The sequence below is a fragment of the Chionomys nivalis genome, chromosome 9 (assembly GCF_950005125.1).
Source record: "Chionomys nivalis chromosome 9, mChiNiv1.1, whole genome shotgun sequence".
Classification (NCBI taxonomy): domain Eukaryota; kingdom Metazoa; phylum Chordata; class Mammalia; order Rodentia; family Cricetidae; genus Chionomys; species Chionomys nivalis.
In genome coordinates this window covers 69,680,609-69,698,834 of record NC_080094.1, presented here as the reverse complement: position 1 = coordinate 69,698,834, position 18,226 = coordinate 69,680,609, and the positions used below count along the sequence as shown (strand labels likewise).

General features: G+C 38.5%; 1 protein-coding gene across 1 annotated transcript in view; it reads right to left on the bottom strand.

Annotated features, from left to right (window-relative positions):
• Qser1 (glutamine and serine rich 1) overlaps nucleotides 1–18,226 on the bottom strand; it is a 69,331-nt gene that overhangs the window by 25,418 nt on the left and 25,687 nt on the right. The window contains exons 2-7 of the mRNA XM_057780890.1: nucleotides 16,297–16,403; nucleotides 11,287–14,958; nucleotides 4,777–5,096; nucleotides 3,332–3,448; nucleotides 2,457–2,590; nucleotides 1,162–1,379 (exon numbers count right to left, since the gene is read on the bottom strand). Of these exons, the coding sequence (XP_057636873.1) occupies nucleotides 1,162–1,379; nucleotides 2,457–2,590; nucleotides 3,332–3,448; nucleotides 4,777–5,096; nucleotides 11,287–14,956 (4,459 nt within the window). The 5' untranslated portion in view covers nucleotides 14,957–14,958; nucleotides 16,297–16,403. The remainder of the gene's footprint in view (nucleotides 1–1,161; nucleotides 1,380–2,456; nucleotides 2,591–3,331; nucleotides 3,449–4,776; nucleotides 5,097–11,286; nucleotides 14,959–16,296; nucleotides 16,404–18,226) is intronic.

Genomic DNA, 18,226 nt, shown 5'->3' with positions numbered 1-18,226 from the left:
CCATTATGCAGAGACTGGACAACAAATGATATAGCTACTTCTCCAAGGACTTGACAATTAAGCCAAATCTTTCTCTTCAGAATCCTCTAAAGATGCCACTGCACCCAGACAGCAGGAAGTAAATTCAAGAATACAACAGAAATTCCCAAGAGGTGAGGTGGATGGTTTTTGGTCATTCTATCAGTTAGGGATATTTGTCATTATTTGGGGGGGTGGTTATAAGTTGTTGTTGGTTATGGTCAGGAAGAAAGCTGAACAAAAGAGATGAGACTCTGAGTTCTTGTTTTAAGAAAAAAAGGGGGGATACATATGATAGAATAAAAGGGTAGATTATTAAATCTACTTTTAAACCAAAAAAGCAACTACTAGTCCTAAATATTTTACATTGGCTTGGATTTTTTTCATATATCGATACAAAGTTGAGATTTCTTTTTTTTTTTTAAAAAATCTATCTATCTATCTATCTATCTATCTATCTATCTATCTATCTATCTATCTATCATGTATACAATGGTCTATCTGTGTGTATGTCTGCAGGCCAGAAGAGGGCACCAGAACTCATTACAGATGGTTGTGAGCCACCATGTGGTTGCTGGGAATTGAAGAGCAGGCAATGCTCTTAACCACTGAGCCATCTCTCCAGTCCTTGAGATTTTTGTTAGACCATACTGTACATACATTTCTAATCTTATTCAAGGTATGGTACCCATGTAACTCATTTAACAACGTAATGCAAATTTCTAGCCCTTGAAAGTTATTATTACCAAATATTTAGAATAATAAGGAAATGCAGGTTAATAATTAGTCACCTATTACAATTGAGTTTGTAGTCATATTAGGTACGCTTTCAAGGTCAAACATATATTTTAGATAGACAGGTCATCTTCAAACACTTCAGAGATCTACAGAATATGAAATTGAGGCTGTTTTAATAATATAGTCTCTTTTCTTTTTTTTTTTTTTATGACAGTGAGACATGTCTGCTCATGGCATCACCAATCTACTTCAGAGAAAATGATGGGCAACTTCTTATTAAGACCTATTAGAACTTGGACAATACAATTACCAGTCATCTAATCCAATCTGAGCTGTCGTCATCACTATGCTGCTCCATCCCTACACACTGAAAGTGTCAAAATACTAATTTCTTGGGGAACTCACCCTCATTCTCACTACTGCTAGAACGGACCTCAGGAGATGATTCAGATTGTGATGATGAAAATTCTTCTTTCCATTTCTTCCGTTTCTTTGGTGGTGGCTCAGCCTTCATTTTGAGTTGTTTAACTTTGGGTTTTGTAGAAGGGGCTTTTGTAGTTGGAGTTTTTGATACTGGTGGGTCAGAAGTTTTACTGCTACTACTTGGCTTAGACGGAACATTTCTGCAATGTTAAAACAAATTTCATTAACATCATCAAATCTCTTAAGATTGAAAAGAAATAATCTGATGATTAGTAAGAGAAGATTAAACAAACTCAGGACAACAGTTCCAAAATAAAGTTCATGTGCTATACAACTCAACAGTCACTACTATAGCATTTTCTTGAAATAGATTGCTTGACACTGGCACATTATGCTGCTATTAAGGTGCTATTAACTCAACTTTAGCACATCAAATCCATTATGGTTCATTTTCCAGAGAAGATGAGGTGTACAAAGCCAAATCTAGCCTTGATACTCTAGTGGAACTAGGCTTTGATGAAGAAATACACGTATATGCATCTGTCTGAGAAGTCCTGAAGTCCTATGCTAAATCTAGAGATCTGTGTGGTTAAATTCCATCAGGACATCGGGTAGTAGTGATGCATATCTTTAATCCCAGCACGCAGGAGGCAGAGGCAGGTAGATTTCTGTGAATTAGAGGCCAGCCTGGTCTACAGAGCTAGCTCCAGGCCAGCCAAGGTTATACAGTGAAATCCTGTCTCAAAAAACCAAAAAAAGAAAAAAAAAAAAAACCCACCATCATGACCATTGGGTCAGTAGCTGAAAATAAGTGATGATCTTAATTAAAACTGAGCTACATGACAGTAGATTGCTGAGTACCTAGAGTTATAGCACATCCAATATCCATCACAGTGTTATACCAATACCTTTTAAATTCATACTGCAGACAACCCAGGCATATTGATCCATGATAAGAGTTCTACTATGTCTGTGTGTGTCCCCATCACCCAATTACCTTATTATAAACTTGACATTCATTTATTACTTTCATTTTATGGATAGAAAAGAGAGCTTCAGAAAAGTTCTTTCACAAAGAGGTAGATTCAAAACATTTGCACCTTCTGTCACACCAAGAAGACCCAAGCAAAGAAGAAGGTACCTACATTACTGCACCCAACTCATTCTTTGTAAAGGAGGCACTTACTACAAAAGAGACTGCATCATCCTCATGTGATCCTTTATACAATAACAATGCTCAAATAAGAACATAAATATATTACATAAAAACCAAATACCTGACAGCTTGTGAAGGCTTGCTTCTTGGCTTTTTGGAACACACTCTAACATACTCCTTTTTGTTTGCATTTTCAATGACCTTCACATATATCCTTTTGTATTTAGTTTTCACATCTCCAAAATATCCAAGATACTAAGGAAGGAAGTATTAGAATTATACAATTACATAATTTATACACATAAATAGTACTTTATTGACCTCACTGCCAGCTACCCTCTACGTTTTCCAAAACATATCCCTACCCAGACTAGTTTTATCCTTATTTTGAGAAGGGCAGGGGTGGGGAGACAGTATCTGTTTGAGAGTGAATGTGTGAGTGAGAAGAGGAACAAGAGAAGGAACATGCACAAATGCGTGCAGATACCCAAAGAGGAGATGGAGGTACAGGAAGTTCTCAGTTTTCTAACATGAACTCAGGTCCTTCTCAAGAGCAGTAATAAATTGCAGAGCCATTTTTCCAGCTCTGTTATTTCACTTATTTATCTTTTTTTTTTTTTTTTTTTTTGGTTTTTCGAGACAGGGTTTCTCTGTGGCTTTGGAGCCTGTCCTGGAACTAGCTCTGTAGACCAGGGTGGTCTCAAACTCACAGAGATCCGCCTGCCTCTGCCTCCTGAGTGCTGGGATTAAAGGCGTGTGCCACCATCGCCCGGCCTTCACTTATTTATCTTAAAATTTGGTGTGTGTATCGTATCTGTGTACATGTGTACATATGAGTGCAGATATTCTCAGATACCAGAAGAAGGCACAGAATCCCCTACAGCTGCAATCCAGGTCCTCTACAAGAACAGAAACAACGTCAGTGCATCTAAGCCTACTCACTGCACCCCGGACAGTCAGTTTAGAGAAGCTGACAGAGTCAAACATTTTACTTACACTATTTGTAGCTGCAAACTCTCTTTGCCCATCTCGAATTTCAGGAACAAATTTCTGTAACAAAGCTTTCTGTACTTTCCAAATAGCTGGGGGCTCTTTTCCTATATTTAAAGCTTCCTATAATAAGCAGAATTAATTATATTTAGGAAAATATCAACATGTTTATATTTATAGAATGTTACTGCGAGGAGGAATCTTAACAATTTTTTATTCTATTTTCTTTTATTAAAGATTTTATTTATTATGTATACAGTGTTCTGTCTGCATGTATGCCTGCAGGCCAGAAGAGGGTGTCAGATCTCATTACAGATGGTTGTGAGCCGGAAATTGAACTCAGGACCTCTGGAAGAGCAGTCAGTGTTTGTAACCTCTGAGCATCTTTCCAGCCTTCATTCATTTTTCTTGTGTGTGTGTGGTAGGGGGGAGGTGAAGAAGAGTTTGTATGTAGGCCTGACTGTGCTGGAATTTATATGTACCAGGCTGACTTTAAATCTATATAGATTGCCTGCCGCTGAGTGCTGATATTAAGGGTGTGTACCACCATGCCTCCCACAACATTTCACTGCTTATCTTTGGCTGAGTTTCTACAATAATGAACACCCATCCACACTCACCCTTGTAGTAGTAGTATCAAACTCAAGGCCTTAATTAAATATGCAAAAAAGGTGGTGGTGGAGTGGGAACACTGAGTGATTTATGGCGAGAAAATTGCTTTCAGCGATACTGATTTAAGAAACACTATTTCCTCAAAATCATGCTCAAATTAACTTGGAGGAAAGACGTTACTGGATTCACCCCTCTACCCCCACCAAGACTTTCTATTTGGTAGTGAGAAGTGATAGGCGGATCTCTGTGAGTTGAAGGCCAGCCTGGTCTACAGAGCAGGTTCCAGGACAGCCAAGGTACAGAGAAACACCGTCTCAAAAAACAAAACAAAATTATAAAACATAATCCAATTTCATGTTTTTGTTCTGCTATTTTCTTAAAATTATATAAACATTTTCTTATACTCACTTGGAAGTCCTGAAAAAACATTAACAAAACTGATGTAATTTTGGACTTGAGCTGTAGCATAGTTGGTAAAGTGATTGCCTGGCATATACAAAGCCCTGATTCAGTCCGAAGGATTGCATAAAACTGTGTAAGGTAGTACATGCCTATGATCCTGTTCAAGGCTAGTCTGCACAATATAAGACCCCCATTCCAAAATGCCAACACCAGCTGGGTGTGACAGCCCTTATCACAGTGCCAAACTGGGCTACAGAGTAAGAGGCTAAATAAATTAAGTAATTAAATTAAAAATCTGACATCCAGTCCAATGTTATAAAACACAGTAACAGGACACTGATTAAAATTTTAGTGTTTTGTAAAGCACAACAAGTATGCCAATGATATCATGAAAATACAAGCATTCCAGGTCCTTTAAGCTGGGAGCATTCACTGACCTTAAATGTCTCTATATCTTCTATCTTTACCACAAATTCATCACGTTCTCTGTACTGGCCTTCTCCTCCGCTTTCTATATCTTCCTCATCTGTAAAACCTTCTATTGCAACTGTGTCTTGTCCTTTCGCCAACTGGTCCGAAGGAAGACTATCGAGTTCGATGGCTTTGGGAGGTTCTGTGGAGTTTGCATTTTCCAGGGTATTTACAGCGGATGAAGTCAAATGAAGGTCTTGTTTTACATCAGCAGTGGAGGAAGTGGGAGCAGCACCAGCAGTCTCAGCAGATACACCAGGAGTTGTCACAGGTAGAGCTTCTGAAACTAAACAACGCAAACAGAACCAGTGACAAATATTTAAACAATCAAATGTTTGGAGAAAAGTCCAAAAACTTAGCATAAGTTATTTTTGTAATCAATTGCTTGGAAACAATTCCATGGGAAGAAATTAAGAAACAGATGTTAATCCACGAATCAAAGATGTGCAAATTGAATCTGGACAGGAAGACTGCAGTGCAAACCTGCAGCTATAACCTACCTATCAGTTCCTCAAACTACATTAAACACAACAAAGATAATTTCAAAAGGAAGAGACACACAAGAGTGATAGAAAATAGGAAAGAATCAGATAACCAAAGCTTTAAGAACTCCTAGAAGAAAAGATAACTGGATATTGACGGGCCCAGCGGTTAAGAGCACTGGGCTACTACTTTTCAGAGGATCCTGCTTAGATTTCTAGCACTAAACAGCACCTCACAACTGTCTCTAATTCCAATTTCAGGAGATCTAACGTCCTCGCTGGCCTCTATGGGAACTGGGTATACACATGGTGCAGACTTACTTACAAGCAGTCAAACACTACCCCCTACAACAACAACAAAAACCAAGCAAATACTTCAAAACAGCACTATATACTAACAGATTAAATATATCAGAAGAAATAGACAAACTTCTAGGAAGATATAAACTATTAAAAAGAACTAAGGAGCCGGGCAGTGGTGGCGCACGCCTTTAATCCCAGCACTCAGGAGGCAGAGGCAGGCGGATCTCTGGGAGTTCGAGGCCAGCCTGGTCTACAAGAGCTAGTTCCGGGACGGGCACCAAAGCTACAGAGAAACCCTGTCTCGAAAAAACCAAAAAAAAAAAAAAAAAAAGAACTAAGGAAGAATGAAAAATAGAAATAAAATAATCAGCCAAATAAGCAAAATTTAAAAATCATTCTATAAAGAAAATGCACAGGCCCCAGAGACTGTTAAATTCTATGAAGACTGAAGGAAATAATATTAATATTTAATAAACTCCTCAGTTAAAGGATATTTACAAAATACCCACAGCTAATATTCACTATATCTAAAGAGGAAAACTGAAGCTGGGTGATGGTGGCGCATGCCTTTAATCTCAGCACTCGGGAGGCAGAGACAGGCAGATCTCTGGGAGTTCGAGACCAGCCTGGTCTACAGAGCTAGTTCCAGGACAGGCTCCAAAGCCACAGAGAAACCCTGTATCGAAAAACAAAACAAAACAAAAAAAAAAATTAAGGGGAAAACTGAGTGTTTCCCCCTAAGAACTAACAAAATTATCTGTGGATGACATGACCTTGTATCCATAGAAAACCCTAAGGATTTTACTGAAAAACTATTAGAACCAATAAACAAGACCAGAAAGACTGCAGGACATATTAAGGCCAATATATAATCAAATCTGTTTCTATATATTTGTAATGAACATTTATTGAAGCAAATAAAATATTTAGGATCAAATTTATAAAATTTATACTGTGAATACTATCAAATATTGTTCAAAGACATTAAAAAACAACAATATGAAGAAAATATGGACAGATAGGTATTACACACACACAGAGAACTTGTTTTCAAGGCAGTGTTTCTCTGTGTTCTGGCCATCCTAGAACTTACTTTGTAGACTTGGCTGCCTTCAAAGCCAGAGATCCATCTGCCTCTACCTCCAGATTGCTGGGATTAAAGTCATGCATCATGACTGCCCAGCAAATAGCACTGTATTTATGACCAAATGACTTTCACGAAAATGACAAAGCATTAAATGGCAAAAGATGAATCTTTTCAACAAATGGTATCAGGACAATTAACAGCCCCCATATGAAAGAGTGATGTTGAACCTTTATCTTGTGTTGTATACAAAATTAAATAAAAACAGATCACTTACCTAAATGCAAAAGCTAAAATCATACAATTATTTGAAGACAAACTGGTATAATTCCTTATGACCTAAGTTAGGTTATGATTTTAGCATACTACCAAGTGCCTATGGGACCAAAGAAAAACAACGGTGGCCTCATTAAATATGTAAAACATGTTATAACTGCTGTCACCAAATAGATGAGAATGACGTGTTTAGAATTGGGGTTTACCAGAGATGTGTATCCAGAATATATGTAGAACACTCACAGCTGTATCACAAAAAGAGAAATCATCAATTTAAAAAATGGGCAAAGGGAGCTGGAGGGATGGTTTAGTGTTTATGGGCATTTACTGCTCTATCAGAGAACAAATTCTGACACCTCCCATTGAGTGACCCACAAACCTTCCAACTCTCTAGTTTCAAAGGCTTTAACAAGCTTCTGAGCTCTATGGGCAGCCACACACACACACACACACACACACACACACACACACCCCACACACACATTACACAAGCACAGACATGTAAAATAATCTGTTTTAAAACATGGCCCATGGATATAAACATATTTGAAGAAAAATATAAAAAATTATCAATAAACGAACATGGTGGGACACAACTTTAATGTGTGAGTCCAATGCTATCTTAGCCTATATACTAAATTTCGGCCAGTCAGGACTATATATTGAGACCCTATCTCAAAACATGAGCAAATAGGCTAGACATGACAGTGTATGCCTTTAATCCCAGCACTCAGGAGGCAGAGGCAGGTAAATTTCTGTGACTTCAAGGTCGGCTTGATCTACACAGTGAGTTCTAGAACTTTATCTCAAACAAATAAATACCAACAAACACACAAAAGTTCATTTAATAGTGATGAAAAAATGCATTCGGAATGCGGATGTAGGAAGATCAGAAGTTCAAGGTCATCTTTTGCCATAAAGAGTTCCAAGCCAGCCTAGGAGAGACAAGGTCCTGTCCCAAAACAAAGGATGTAAATACATATATTAAAAACCAAACATGTATCCAAATGAACCAAAAGTTAGCTTTGAACCCATGCTTCTCCCTCAAGTGCTGAGACTAACTAAAGGTACCCATCACACCTGCCTGGCTCCCAAAAATAATTCTTAAAAGATTACGTTTTAAATTCTTAAAAGATTATCAAATAAGTAAGAGGAAAAATGTAGCAATGCTATATAATGTGTTACTAGTAATATTAAAGATAAAGACTTAAAGCTAAGTACAGTGATCTACAAGTACAAGCAGGTGTAAAAGCAAAGCAAATCACCTCGTGGGGCGCTCATAGGCTATATGGTGGGTTTGACTTACTATGAATGCTTTCCAGAGAGCAGTGTTTATTATGAAAACTTTCCTTTGCTCCTCCTTCCCTTGTTTCCAATGCTACCCTGTCTGTTCCAGGTCAGTGGCCACTCAGTTTTAGTTTCTGTTTTAAGCAGAGAATTATTTAGGAAGGTGAGTACTTCCTTTGTTCCTTTCTTTGCTAAATGCTAATTCTGCTTATGAAATTACTACATGGTGTTCAGGAAATATGGATAGCTTGGACAGTATCTATATTTTCAAATTTATGAAAAATTTACTGAATATTTTGCTTTGCATGTTTGAATATTTCCATATGTGATTTAGTGCTTAAGAAAAAAAATACTGTTTCAAAAGAAAACACAGAAATAGAAAAAATACATTTTAAAACACTAACAAAATTGGGATGCCAATGTTAGAAACTGAAATCATTAAGTGGGGAAAAAAAAGATACATTTTTTTCATGGAAAAAGAAAATCTAACTAGAAAAATCTTCTACACCTGGCCTGGGAATGGTGACACACACCTTCAACTCCAGTGACTAGGAGGCAGAGGCTGGCAGCCCCTGGGAATCTGAGGCTTCACAGTTTGCCTCATAATGTAACAAATTAGCTAAAACGGAGAAAAGATAAGATACAATCTCCAAGAAAAAAAAAAAAGCAAAACATGCACCTAATCACAAAAATTCAAAGCATAACAAGTAAATTACCACTGAGGACCTTAGATTAGTGGTAAATTACTTGCCTAGCATGTAAATAAAAAGAGAATATGCCATCTTACAAGTATATAACCCAACCTTAAAAATCATAATATTTTGATATGCCTGTTTCAGCCATCCATCACTTTGATAATTCCTGAAGCATCAATTTTTTTTCACTTTTGTTTATTGTATGTGGTCTCTGTGTGTGCATGTGTGCTACAAAGCTTGGTTGGAGGAATTAAGTTCTTTCTCCACCTTTACATTATGTCCAGGATCAAACCCAAACTGTCGACTTCCTGATAACTGCCTTTACCCACTGATCCACCTTGTCTGCACCTCTCTCCACAACAAATTCTAAGTAGAATGTTTTCCTTGAAGAAAGAATATACATTTCTTTCTTTTGAAATTTTCTATTATTTTTCCAAGGGTGTGTGTGTGCGTCTCACTATATAGTTCTGGCTTTCCTGGAACTCATTATGCAGATCAGGCTGAACTCAAATTCCTGAGTTTCACCTCCCTGCCTCCCGAGTTCTGGGATCGAAGGTGTGTGCCACTATACCTGGCTTCTTCAGAAATTTTTTAGAAGATATATTTGAGTAATAATACCAAGTAATATTTGCTTTCTCTTTGTATTCATGGATTATTTACCAAGTCATTTACAGAATTCATAAAATTCTGAAGGATGTGGTGATATGTATCTTTGATCCCAGCACTCAGCAGGTACAGACAAGTGGATACCTGTGAGTATGAGGCCAGTCTGGTCTTCACAGTGAGACCTTGTCTCAAAAGGAATTTTTTCTCCCCTTTTCTTTCTTTTATCTGTCCTGAGACATGGTTTCTCTATATAGCCCTAGCTGTCTTGGCTCTTGCTCCGTAGACCAGGCTTGTCTCAAACTCTCAGAGATGCACATGCCCGTCTTCCGAGTACTGGAATTTAGGGTATGTGCCACCACCACCGGGCAAGTTTTTTTTTTTTGAGACAGGGTCTCACACTAAGCAGCACTGGCTATCCAGGAACTCTCACGTAAAACAGGCTGACCTTGAATTCAGAGAATTCCTTCCACCTCCGCCTCCTGAGTGCTGAGATTAAAGGGCTGCTTCACTGTACAAGGTTTGTCTTGTTTTTTAAGTCTCACAAAACTCCAAGTAAGAACCCTTTAGACATATTTAGTACCAGACATGTATGTTAACTATCTAGGATATCAGTTGTTTCAAATCACCTTAGTGAAGATAGCCTCAAATTCAGATAAGAAGTATATTGCAAAAGAGTTTGTCTTAAAACTCCTATTTATACAAGAGCTTAGCAAGATTTACAGGCTGTAAAATCATTGAAACCTAGGTTCACATGCTGGCCTTGTCACTAGTCACGTGGGAGTAGTGACACTTACCCTCAGTTATATCACATATGCATCTCTCTTTCTGTTTACTTATTTTTAATGACGTGCAAGTCTATAACTAGGTACAAGAGTGCAGGTGCCCAAAGAAGCCGGAAGCATCAGACAGCCCCCTAGAGCTGAAGTTATAGGTGGCTGTGATATGCCCAACATGGGTACTAAAGAAATCAAACTTAGCTCCCCTGAGAAAGCATGATGTGTTCTCAACTGTGGAGCCATCTCTGCAGCCCCTTCCTGTGTGCACATCTCCTAACCCTTTTTCCTGGCATAGAGGTATTGGCTATATAAATTGCTGTAGTATTTTTCATAAATCTGTTCCTTAAAATAGTAAACTGTGGCTGAACTGGTGGGGCATGCCCTTAATCTCAGCACTGAGTTCAGGGTCAGCTTGGTTTATACAATGAGACCCTATTTAAAAAAGAGAGAAAAAACTTACTGTACTCACCTGTTAACTATTTATTCAAGATACTGCTTCTCAAAGCCTTTCTTATGTTAACTGAAGGAAAAAGTAAGGTATCTATCCCAAGATATGGAAATATAGTGAGAAGCCAGCACAGAATCCTGAAGTTCTCTCTTGAACAGATTAATATGCATTTTGTACAAAACCACACCTAATATTAAAATGCTAACCTTTGGGTAAAACTGGATTAAGAAAATATGCCAGACTTATACAAGAGGACCTATGATACAACACTTCCTATTCCAAAACTGCCTTAAGATATCTATACACTTGGAGAACTGCAGACAGCAGACTGTTAGGTGATATTTGTGGTATAACCAAATTCCTACATATAAGGAAATATCAAAAAGCAAAGCCCCAAGACATCTTCTTGTCCCTAACACATATTTGCAAGGTGCTTAAAACACTAGAGAGGTTTTTAAATGTATGCCATAGCTAAAAGACTAATGGCAGGATGTCACAGCTGTGAATCTAACACTTTACCTGTTTTCTTGGTTTTATCAGAAGTAGTATCCAACGCAGATAACGGAGCAGAGATTTTCTTATAGATATCATGGCCACACATGCCAGGATCTTCCTCATCAGAAGAAAAGGAAGATAAATGTTCTAAATTTTTAAGTTCATTGTCAACTTTCTCTGATGGACTGATTCCTCCAGTCTCAAATGCTAATGGCACAGGTGTTGCAGGTGACATCTTTGCAAGTGGTGGGGCACAGAAAGGATGAGTAACTTGGGTTCCTGATCGTCTGGTCCTACTAGGCATTCGAACAGCAAGGGTAGAAAACTGTTGTTTGGGCCCACACTTCAGGAAGTCTAAGAAAGAAGCAATAAATCCTGTTTTGACTTCTGGCTGCTTTTCCTCTACTTCTTTGATCTTTTGCCTCATTTTTTCTTGATGCTGGTAACCTTCATCACAGTTTTCTGAGGAAGAGGGAGTGTATGGTAAATACATGTCTGCACCCCTGGGGTTCTGGCGCTTGCTTTGAGCAGACTTTTTTGGTGGTTTCTGACTACTGTCCTCTTCCTCTTTACCTTGTCCTTTTCCTTTAGCCTTTTTCTTTGGAAGGTTAAAGTATGCTACATCTTGCTTTTCATCTTCAGTCTTGCCACTAGCTGCATCCCCAGGCTGGGCCATGGCAAGCAGTGCAAGTGTGTTCCTTCGATGGTTCACTGACATACTGCTGTCGTCAGCTACTAGGGTAAAGTCGTTCTCTGATGCTACACTCTCTCCACTTATGCTCTGGCTAGCAGAAACAAACTCTTGATTTCTGTTATTACTCAATGCACTTTCAACAGCAATTTCACTATCTTCTTTCGATTCATGATTCATAGCCAACTGTTTCTTAAACGAGTCAGTACTTTGCTCCTGCACTTCATGACCTGGTCCACCCATGGCTGAAGATGCTTTTGTGGGTATATTTTGACCAGGTGTCTCCATGTGCTGTTGATCAAGGACTGTTTTTGACTGAAAGGTGGGTACTGATGAAAGGTTTACAGTAACCTGACTTCCGCTTAGGGGAATGTCATTAATATTCTGTGGCTTTCCTACTGTAGCTGTTATGGAGTTAAAGTCTGAATTCACATGCCTGACATCTAATGACTGCTGAAAATGAGATTTAGAATCACCACCTTCAACAGCCTGCATGGTTTCATTTGAAGTGGACTTGGAAAAGTCAGAAGGTGTAACCCCACAAGCTGCTGCTGTAGCTGCCAAGATGTCATCTACATTTGATAAAATATTCCTTTCATCACTGAGAAGCATTGCCTCTGGGAAGCACATTGATCCAAGAGAAACAAACTGATTCTTTGAATCATGTTGATTGGCTTCACTGAAAGGGCCCTTCGTTGTTAGCTGCTGCAAAGGTTTTGAAGGTTCAGGGAGGTCTAGTTTCATAATCTCAGAATTTTGAGGATGAAGCTGCTGTTGTGGATGCTCACCATTGCTCTGAATGATGTGACCATCCATCTGAAGAAAAGAGTGGACTACCTGTTGGGGGCTCTGAACACGCTGTACTTGTAAAGATGCCTTTGCTTGTCCTAGGCTTGCCTGTAGAATCCCAGCCTGCTGAAGAATCTGTAAGTCACAGGCAGAATCTAAAAGGACTGGTGTATTAGGAAGAGTCTGATGACTATGCCCCAAAGCATGATTTGAAATCTGTATCTGAGATGAGGCACTAATTATCTGATCATGCTGTTCCTGAACCTTGGCTTCATGCATCTTATGTATGAGAGAATGCTGCTGGTTGAGGTCTTTTGTATTCAACCTTATCTGAGGCGCTGGCATTAAATTCGTTGCCTTCTTAAGATCAGTGTTTACTGCATTATTGAGCTGCCCACTTTGCTGGTTAAGTTGTGTCACTGAACCAACCATGTTTTCTTCTTGTTTTGAACCCTGGAGAGCAACTCCAACAACTTGGTCTTCAAGGTGGGAGTTGTTTCTGCTTATACTCTGAGAATATCGGTCATCTGACTTGGACGTCTTATAAACTGACTCTTGAGCATTCACTTCTCCATCAGGCAGCCTTTGGCTTGATGACTCAAGAGAAGCCTGTGACTGCAATGCCTGTAACTTTTGCATTGGAAAATCATCATTTTGCTCTGAAGATGTATATACATTTGAGTCAAGTTTTCTCTCAGCATAAGTCTTTGGATCAGGGGAAGGTATGCTATTCTGCATTGCCTGACCACGAGCAGAGGATGCAAAAGATGACTGCACAGCAGGCAAAAACTTTTGGGGCTGAGGTGGTGAAGATCCTTGGGTATGAGTGTTTGGGGATGAATGCATAGAAATATAATTTGGTGTTGGGCTAGAATCTGGCAAGCTCTGACCCCGGGAGGCAGAAGAATAAGAAAGAGAAGGGGCTGTTAATGTCAGAGACTGTACTGACGCATAACTTTCTGAAGGGCTAACAACTGATAAAACTTGTGATTGAGATGAATAACTGACCTGTGTTTGGCTAACTGGTGATAAACCCTGAGAGTGACCAGATGAATAATTTTGAGGCTGACTGACTGATGCCAGGTCTCTTGTTTGAGCAGGGTAATTCTCATTTGTAACTAAAGATAATACTTCTTGCTGATTGGATGAATAACTAAGTGTCTGATTTTCAGAGGTTACAGGCTGAGAAGACCCAGAAAAGGCCAATGTTTTGTATAAGGATGGCAATTTCTCAACCCTGCTGGGCCTATAAACCTGTGAATGAACAATAGATGGCACATTATGTGGCTGTACTAAACCATAATTTTGGGACTGACTGACTGATAAAAGACTAGGTAATTGTGCTGTAGAATAAATTTGTGCTTGACCTGATATTACAGAACTCTGGTTATGTAAAGGTTTAGAATAGTTTAGTGTTTGTACAGGAGGAATCACACTTGATGTTAGTGGCTGTTTTGTAGAACAGACATCTACTTTTGTAGCAGAAGGAAGATACCCTGATGATGGAATTACAGACGAATAAGACTGAGCATGTTCTGCTGAGACCTGAGGGGTCTTCTGTTGCAACGCTCCATTGCTCACCTGAGTAGAATCTCGAATTGAGCTACAGGATAAAGATGACTGCCTGGATGTTTCCTGAAAATTACCAATACTTGCACTTGATAGATAACTATGTAAGGGAAGCTGTGAACCAGTCAGTTGTGCCTGAATAGACTGGGTATCTGAAGGCCGCTGGTGGTGTTTAATAACACTACATTCTCGAAGAAGGGCTCTTTCAATGGAAGCAGCAGAACTAGTAAAAAGAGTTGAACTGTAGCCTTGAGGGGTTTGCTGGGCTCCCCCAAGTGTTGAAGGCAATAAACTAAATTGAGGTTGTAAGAGATGTGGTGCAGATTCTTGAGCTGAGCGATATGTTGAAGACTGAGGTGGTATGCTATTACTTAATGCAGAACTGCCCAGGCGCTCAAATGCCAAAGCGGTTGGAACAGTTCCCTGCGAAGTCTTAATTTGTAGCAAAGGATCATGAGGGTTTAAAATTCCATTTGATGTAGTGTTAAAAGATGAATCCTGAAGCACCAAAGGTGAGGTGGTCGCAAAGTTTCTATTGCTAAAAGTCGCAGGATGCTGATAAGCGGATAGCACAGGTGGTGGAAGTGTTCCAGAGGTTGGCAAGGGTCCTGTAACAAACAGCTCAGTTGCTGCTGAGGAATGCATGCCTATGAAGAAAACATACAAAAATCTTTAGGTAATCATAGCACAGGCATTTAAATAAATATTGACATAGTAGTAAAAGACAACTTTTATCCCATCAAGATGTCTATGGGTTAATAAAAAGCCTTAAAAATTGGATCTGTATGTAAACTTTTAAAATTACATTTATGGGACCATGGGGACCTTGGGGGAGGATTGAAAGGGGGAGGGGAAAGGCAGGGAGGGGAGCAGAGAAAAATGTAGAGCTCAATAAATATCAATTTAAAAAATAAAATAAAATTACATTTAACATTAGTTTGCTTGCTTTTTTGTTTTTGTTTTGCTTTTTTTTTCAAGACAAAGACAGGGCTTCTCTGTGTAGCCCTATCTGTCCTGGAACTCACTCTGCGGACCAGGCTGGCCTCTAACTCAAAGAGAACTGCTTCCTGAGTACTGGGGTTGAAGGCAAGACTGACGTTTAGCCTGCTTTCTTAAAGCAAAATTATATTCCTAAAATAAACAGCAATTCATATCTATAACAATTAAAAAAGTAAGTTTACACATGGGAAACTGGATAAATGCCATATGAAAATAAAAGCTAGTAAAAGTGTATATAACCCTGACAGTTAATTTATTCCAAATTCCTCACACGAAATAATGAAGTAAAATGTACAAATCTTTAAAATTAAAACCCTAAATTGACTACACCTAACGAATAAATAAAAAGGAACAGAGATGTTATTAACACTGTAAAGTTTTCTTTTTCTTTTTTTCTTAAACCAAATTATATTCACTGAAGAAATCTCTTGAACTTTAAGTACTGACTTCTCTTGAACTGCCCAACAACAAAAGACACATAATTGTTATGAAAAATCGACCATTAATAGGAAATGTCAAGCAAGAGACTCATATTTCAAGATGGCATTCTTTCTTCTTTACTATTCCTATAGGTTTCTCTCTCTCTCTCTCTCTCTCTCTCTCTCTCTGTATGTTTTTTTTGTCTGTTTTGTTTTGTTTTTTGAGACAAAACTTCACTATGTGGCTTTAGCTGAACTGGAACTCATATAGACCACACTGGCCTTGACTCACAGAGATCCACCTGCCTCTGCCTCCCAAGTGCTGGGATTCAAGATGGGCGCCACTATGTATGACTCTGGTTAGGTAAATATTAAACCTCCAAAGGTGCTAGGAAGAAAAATGTGTCCGTTTATTATCATTAAAGCCAAACATTATCTCATTTCCATTTTATAACATTTCCATGGAAGAGATGTCTTATATATTATGTTTATAGACCAAAATGTGAAAGCTGAGTGTTCTTATCCACTCAGTATAACCAGTCATAAACATAACAAAAGAACTATTACCAGTTGCTTGAGGCGTGGGAGCGTAACCAGGAAGCTGATGAGAGGCTGCAAATGTCTGTCTCTGAAGGATATCTGATTCAGACTGTGAGGGATGTCCATCTTCATAGCTTAAATGAGAGAGGACAGTATTAAAATATATATGATACAACACATATACTCTATATTATAAAATGTAGTAAGTACGTAATACAAAGTACAATATATAAAATAATTTTACACACACACACCCAAATGAGATAATCAAAATATTTACAGGAGAGCAACTAGCAGTAACAAAAGTTGTGTTATCCAAAGAACACACAAAACTAGCAAAAATCAAAGCATAAAACAGAAATAAACTTCATAGGTAGGGATGAGAATGCATGCATAAGTTTATTATAGTTTATATACTGGAATATACCTATTTTAAGGACCAGGTTCACTTAATTCTATAAATTAATATGAGTCTAATAATTAATCATTATATGAACAATGCCAAAACAACTTTTTAAGTTAGTACACTGGTTAGACAGAATAATGCTCTGCATTTCATATTCCACCAGATTCACATCTTCCCTTCCTGTCTCCACCCTAGTTTACCGTCCTCTTTGAAAACAGTCCCAAAGGAGGCAGTGGCACATGCTTTTAATCCCAGAACTTGGAAGGCAGAGCCAAGTGGATCTCTGTGAGTTCCAGGACAGCAAGCACTACACAAACCCTGTCTCAATAAAAATAAAGAAAAGAAAAAGAAAGGAAGAAAGTTCTATATTGTGCCTTGTACTTTGAATTCAATATATTTGAATGAATATATTGAATTTAAGTAGGTGAAAATACTATATAAAACAATGTTTTCACAATGGCATTTTTGTACACATATAGCATTTACTTATACCACATTTTCCATCCAATCTTGCACTGATGGACACTTAAGCCAGTATCACAATCTGGCTAACGTGAACAGTGATAGTCTAAACAATATACCCATCACTGCAGGTACCTCTGCCCAATGCTAATTCTGATGCCTTAAAGTATGCTACCCAGGCATAGTATAGCAGGGTGATATGTAGTCTAAGTTTTAGTTCTTTGAGGGCTCTCAATAATGATTTCCACAGCATGTGGACTAATTCATATTCACACAGACAGTATATAAAGGTTTTCCCTCTTCTCCCAACCTCTACATCTTTTATTTTCTTGATGACAACTTAGGGTAAAATGCAATCTCAGTGTAGTTTTTTTTTTTTTTTTTTTTTTTTTCCGAGACAGGGTTTCTCTGTGGTTTTGGTTCCCGTCCTGGAACTAGCTCTTGTAGACCAGGCTGGTCTCGAACTCACAGAGATCCGCCTTCCTTTGCCTCCCAAGTGCTGGGATTAAAGGCGTGTGCCACCACCGCCCAGCCTCAGTATAGTTTTGAAATACTCTTTCTGATGGCTAAGAATATTAAACAGAAATGTTTAACTCACTGGTCTGTTTATTGGCTGGGTTACTACCTTAGTGTGTAGTTTTAAATTTGTTACTTTTATGTGTACCTGTCTATGCCTGCATGAATGTATGTGTATGATGTACACATAGGAGCACTAGGAAGCCAGAAGAGTGTGTGGAACCCCCTAGAACTAGAGTTACAGAGAGTTGTGAGCCATCATGTCAGTGCTGAGAACCACCCTGTCCTCTGCAAAACCAGGAAGTGCTCTTAACCTATGAGCTATCTCTTCAGCGTCTAGTGTGTAGTATTTAATTTTTTGACTTTTTATATAACCTGGCTATAGGCACAGATAAGGACTTTCTGAATGGTCTCCAGTAGTTCAGAAAATAAGAATTAAATAAATGGGATCCCATAAAATTAAAAGATTCCTTCCAATACACGAAAGGAACCGTCACCAGAGCAAAGAACTGGCCTACAGAGTAGGAAATCCTCATCTGGCAGAGAATAAATATCCAGAGAATACAAGAAACG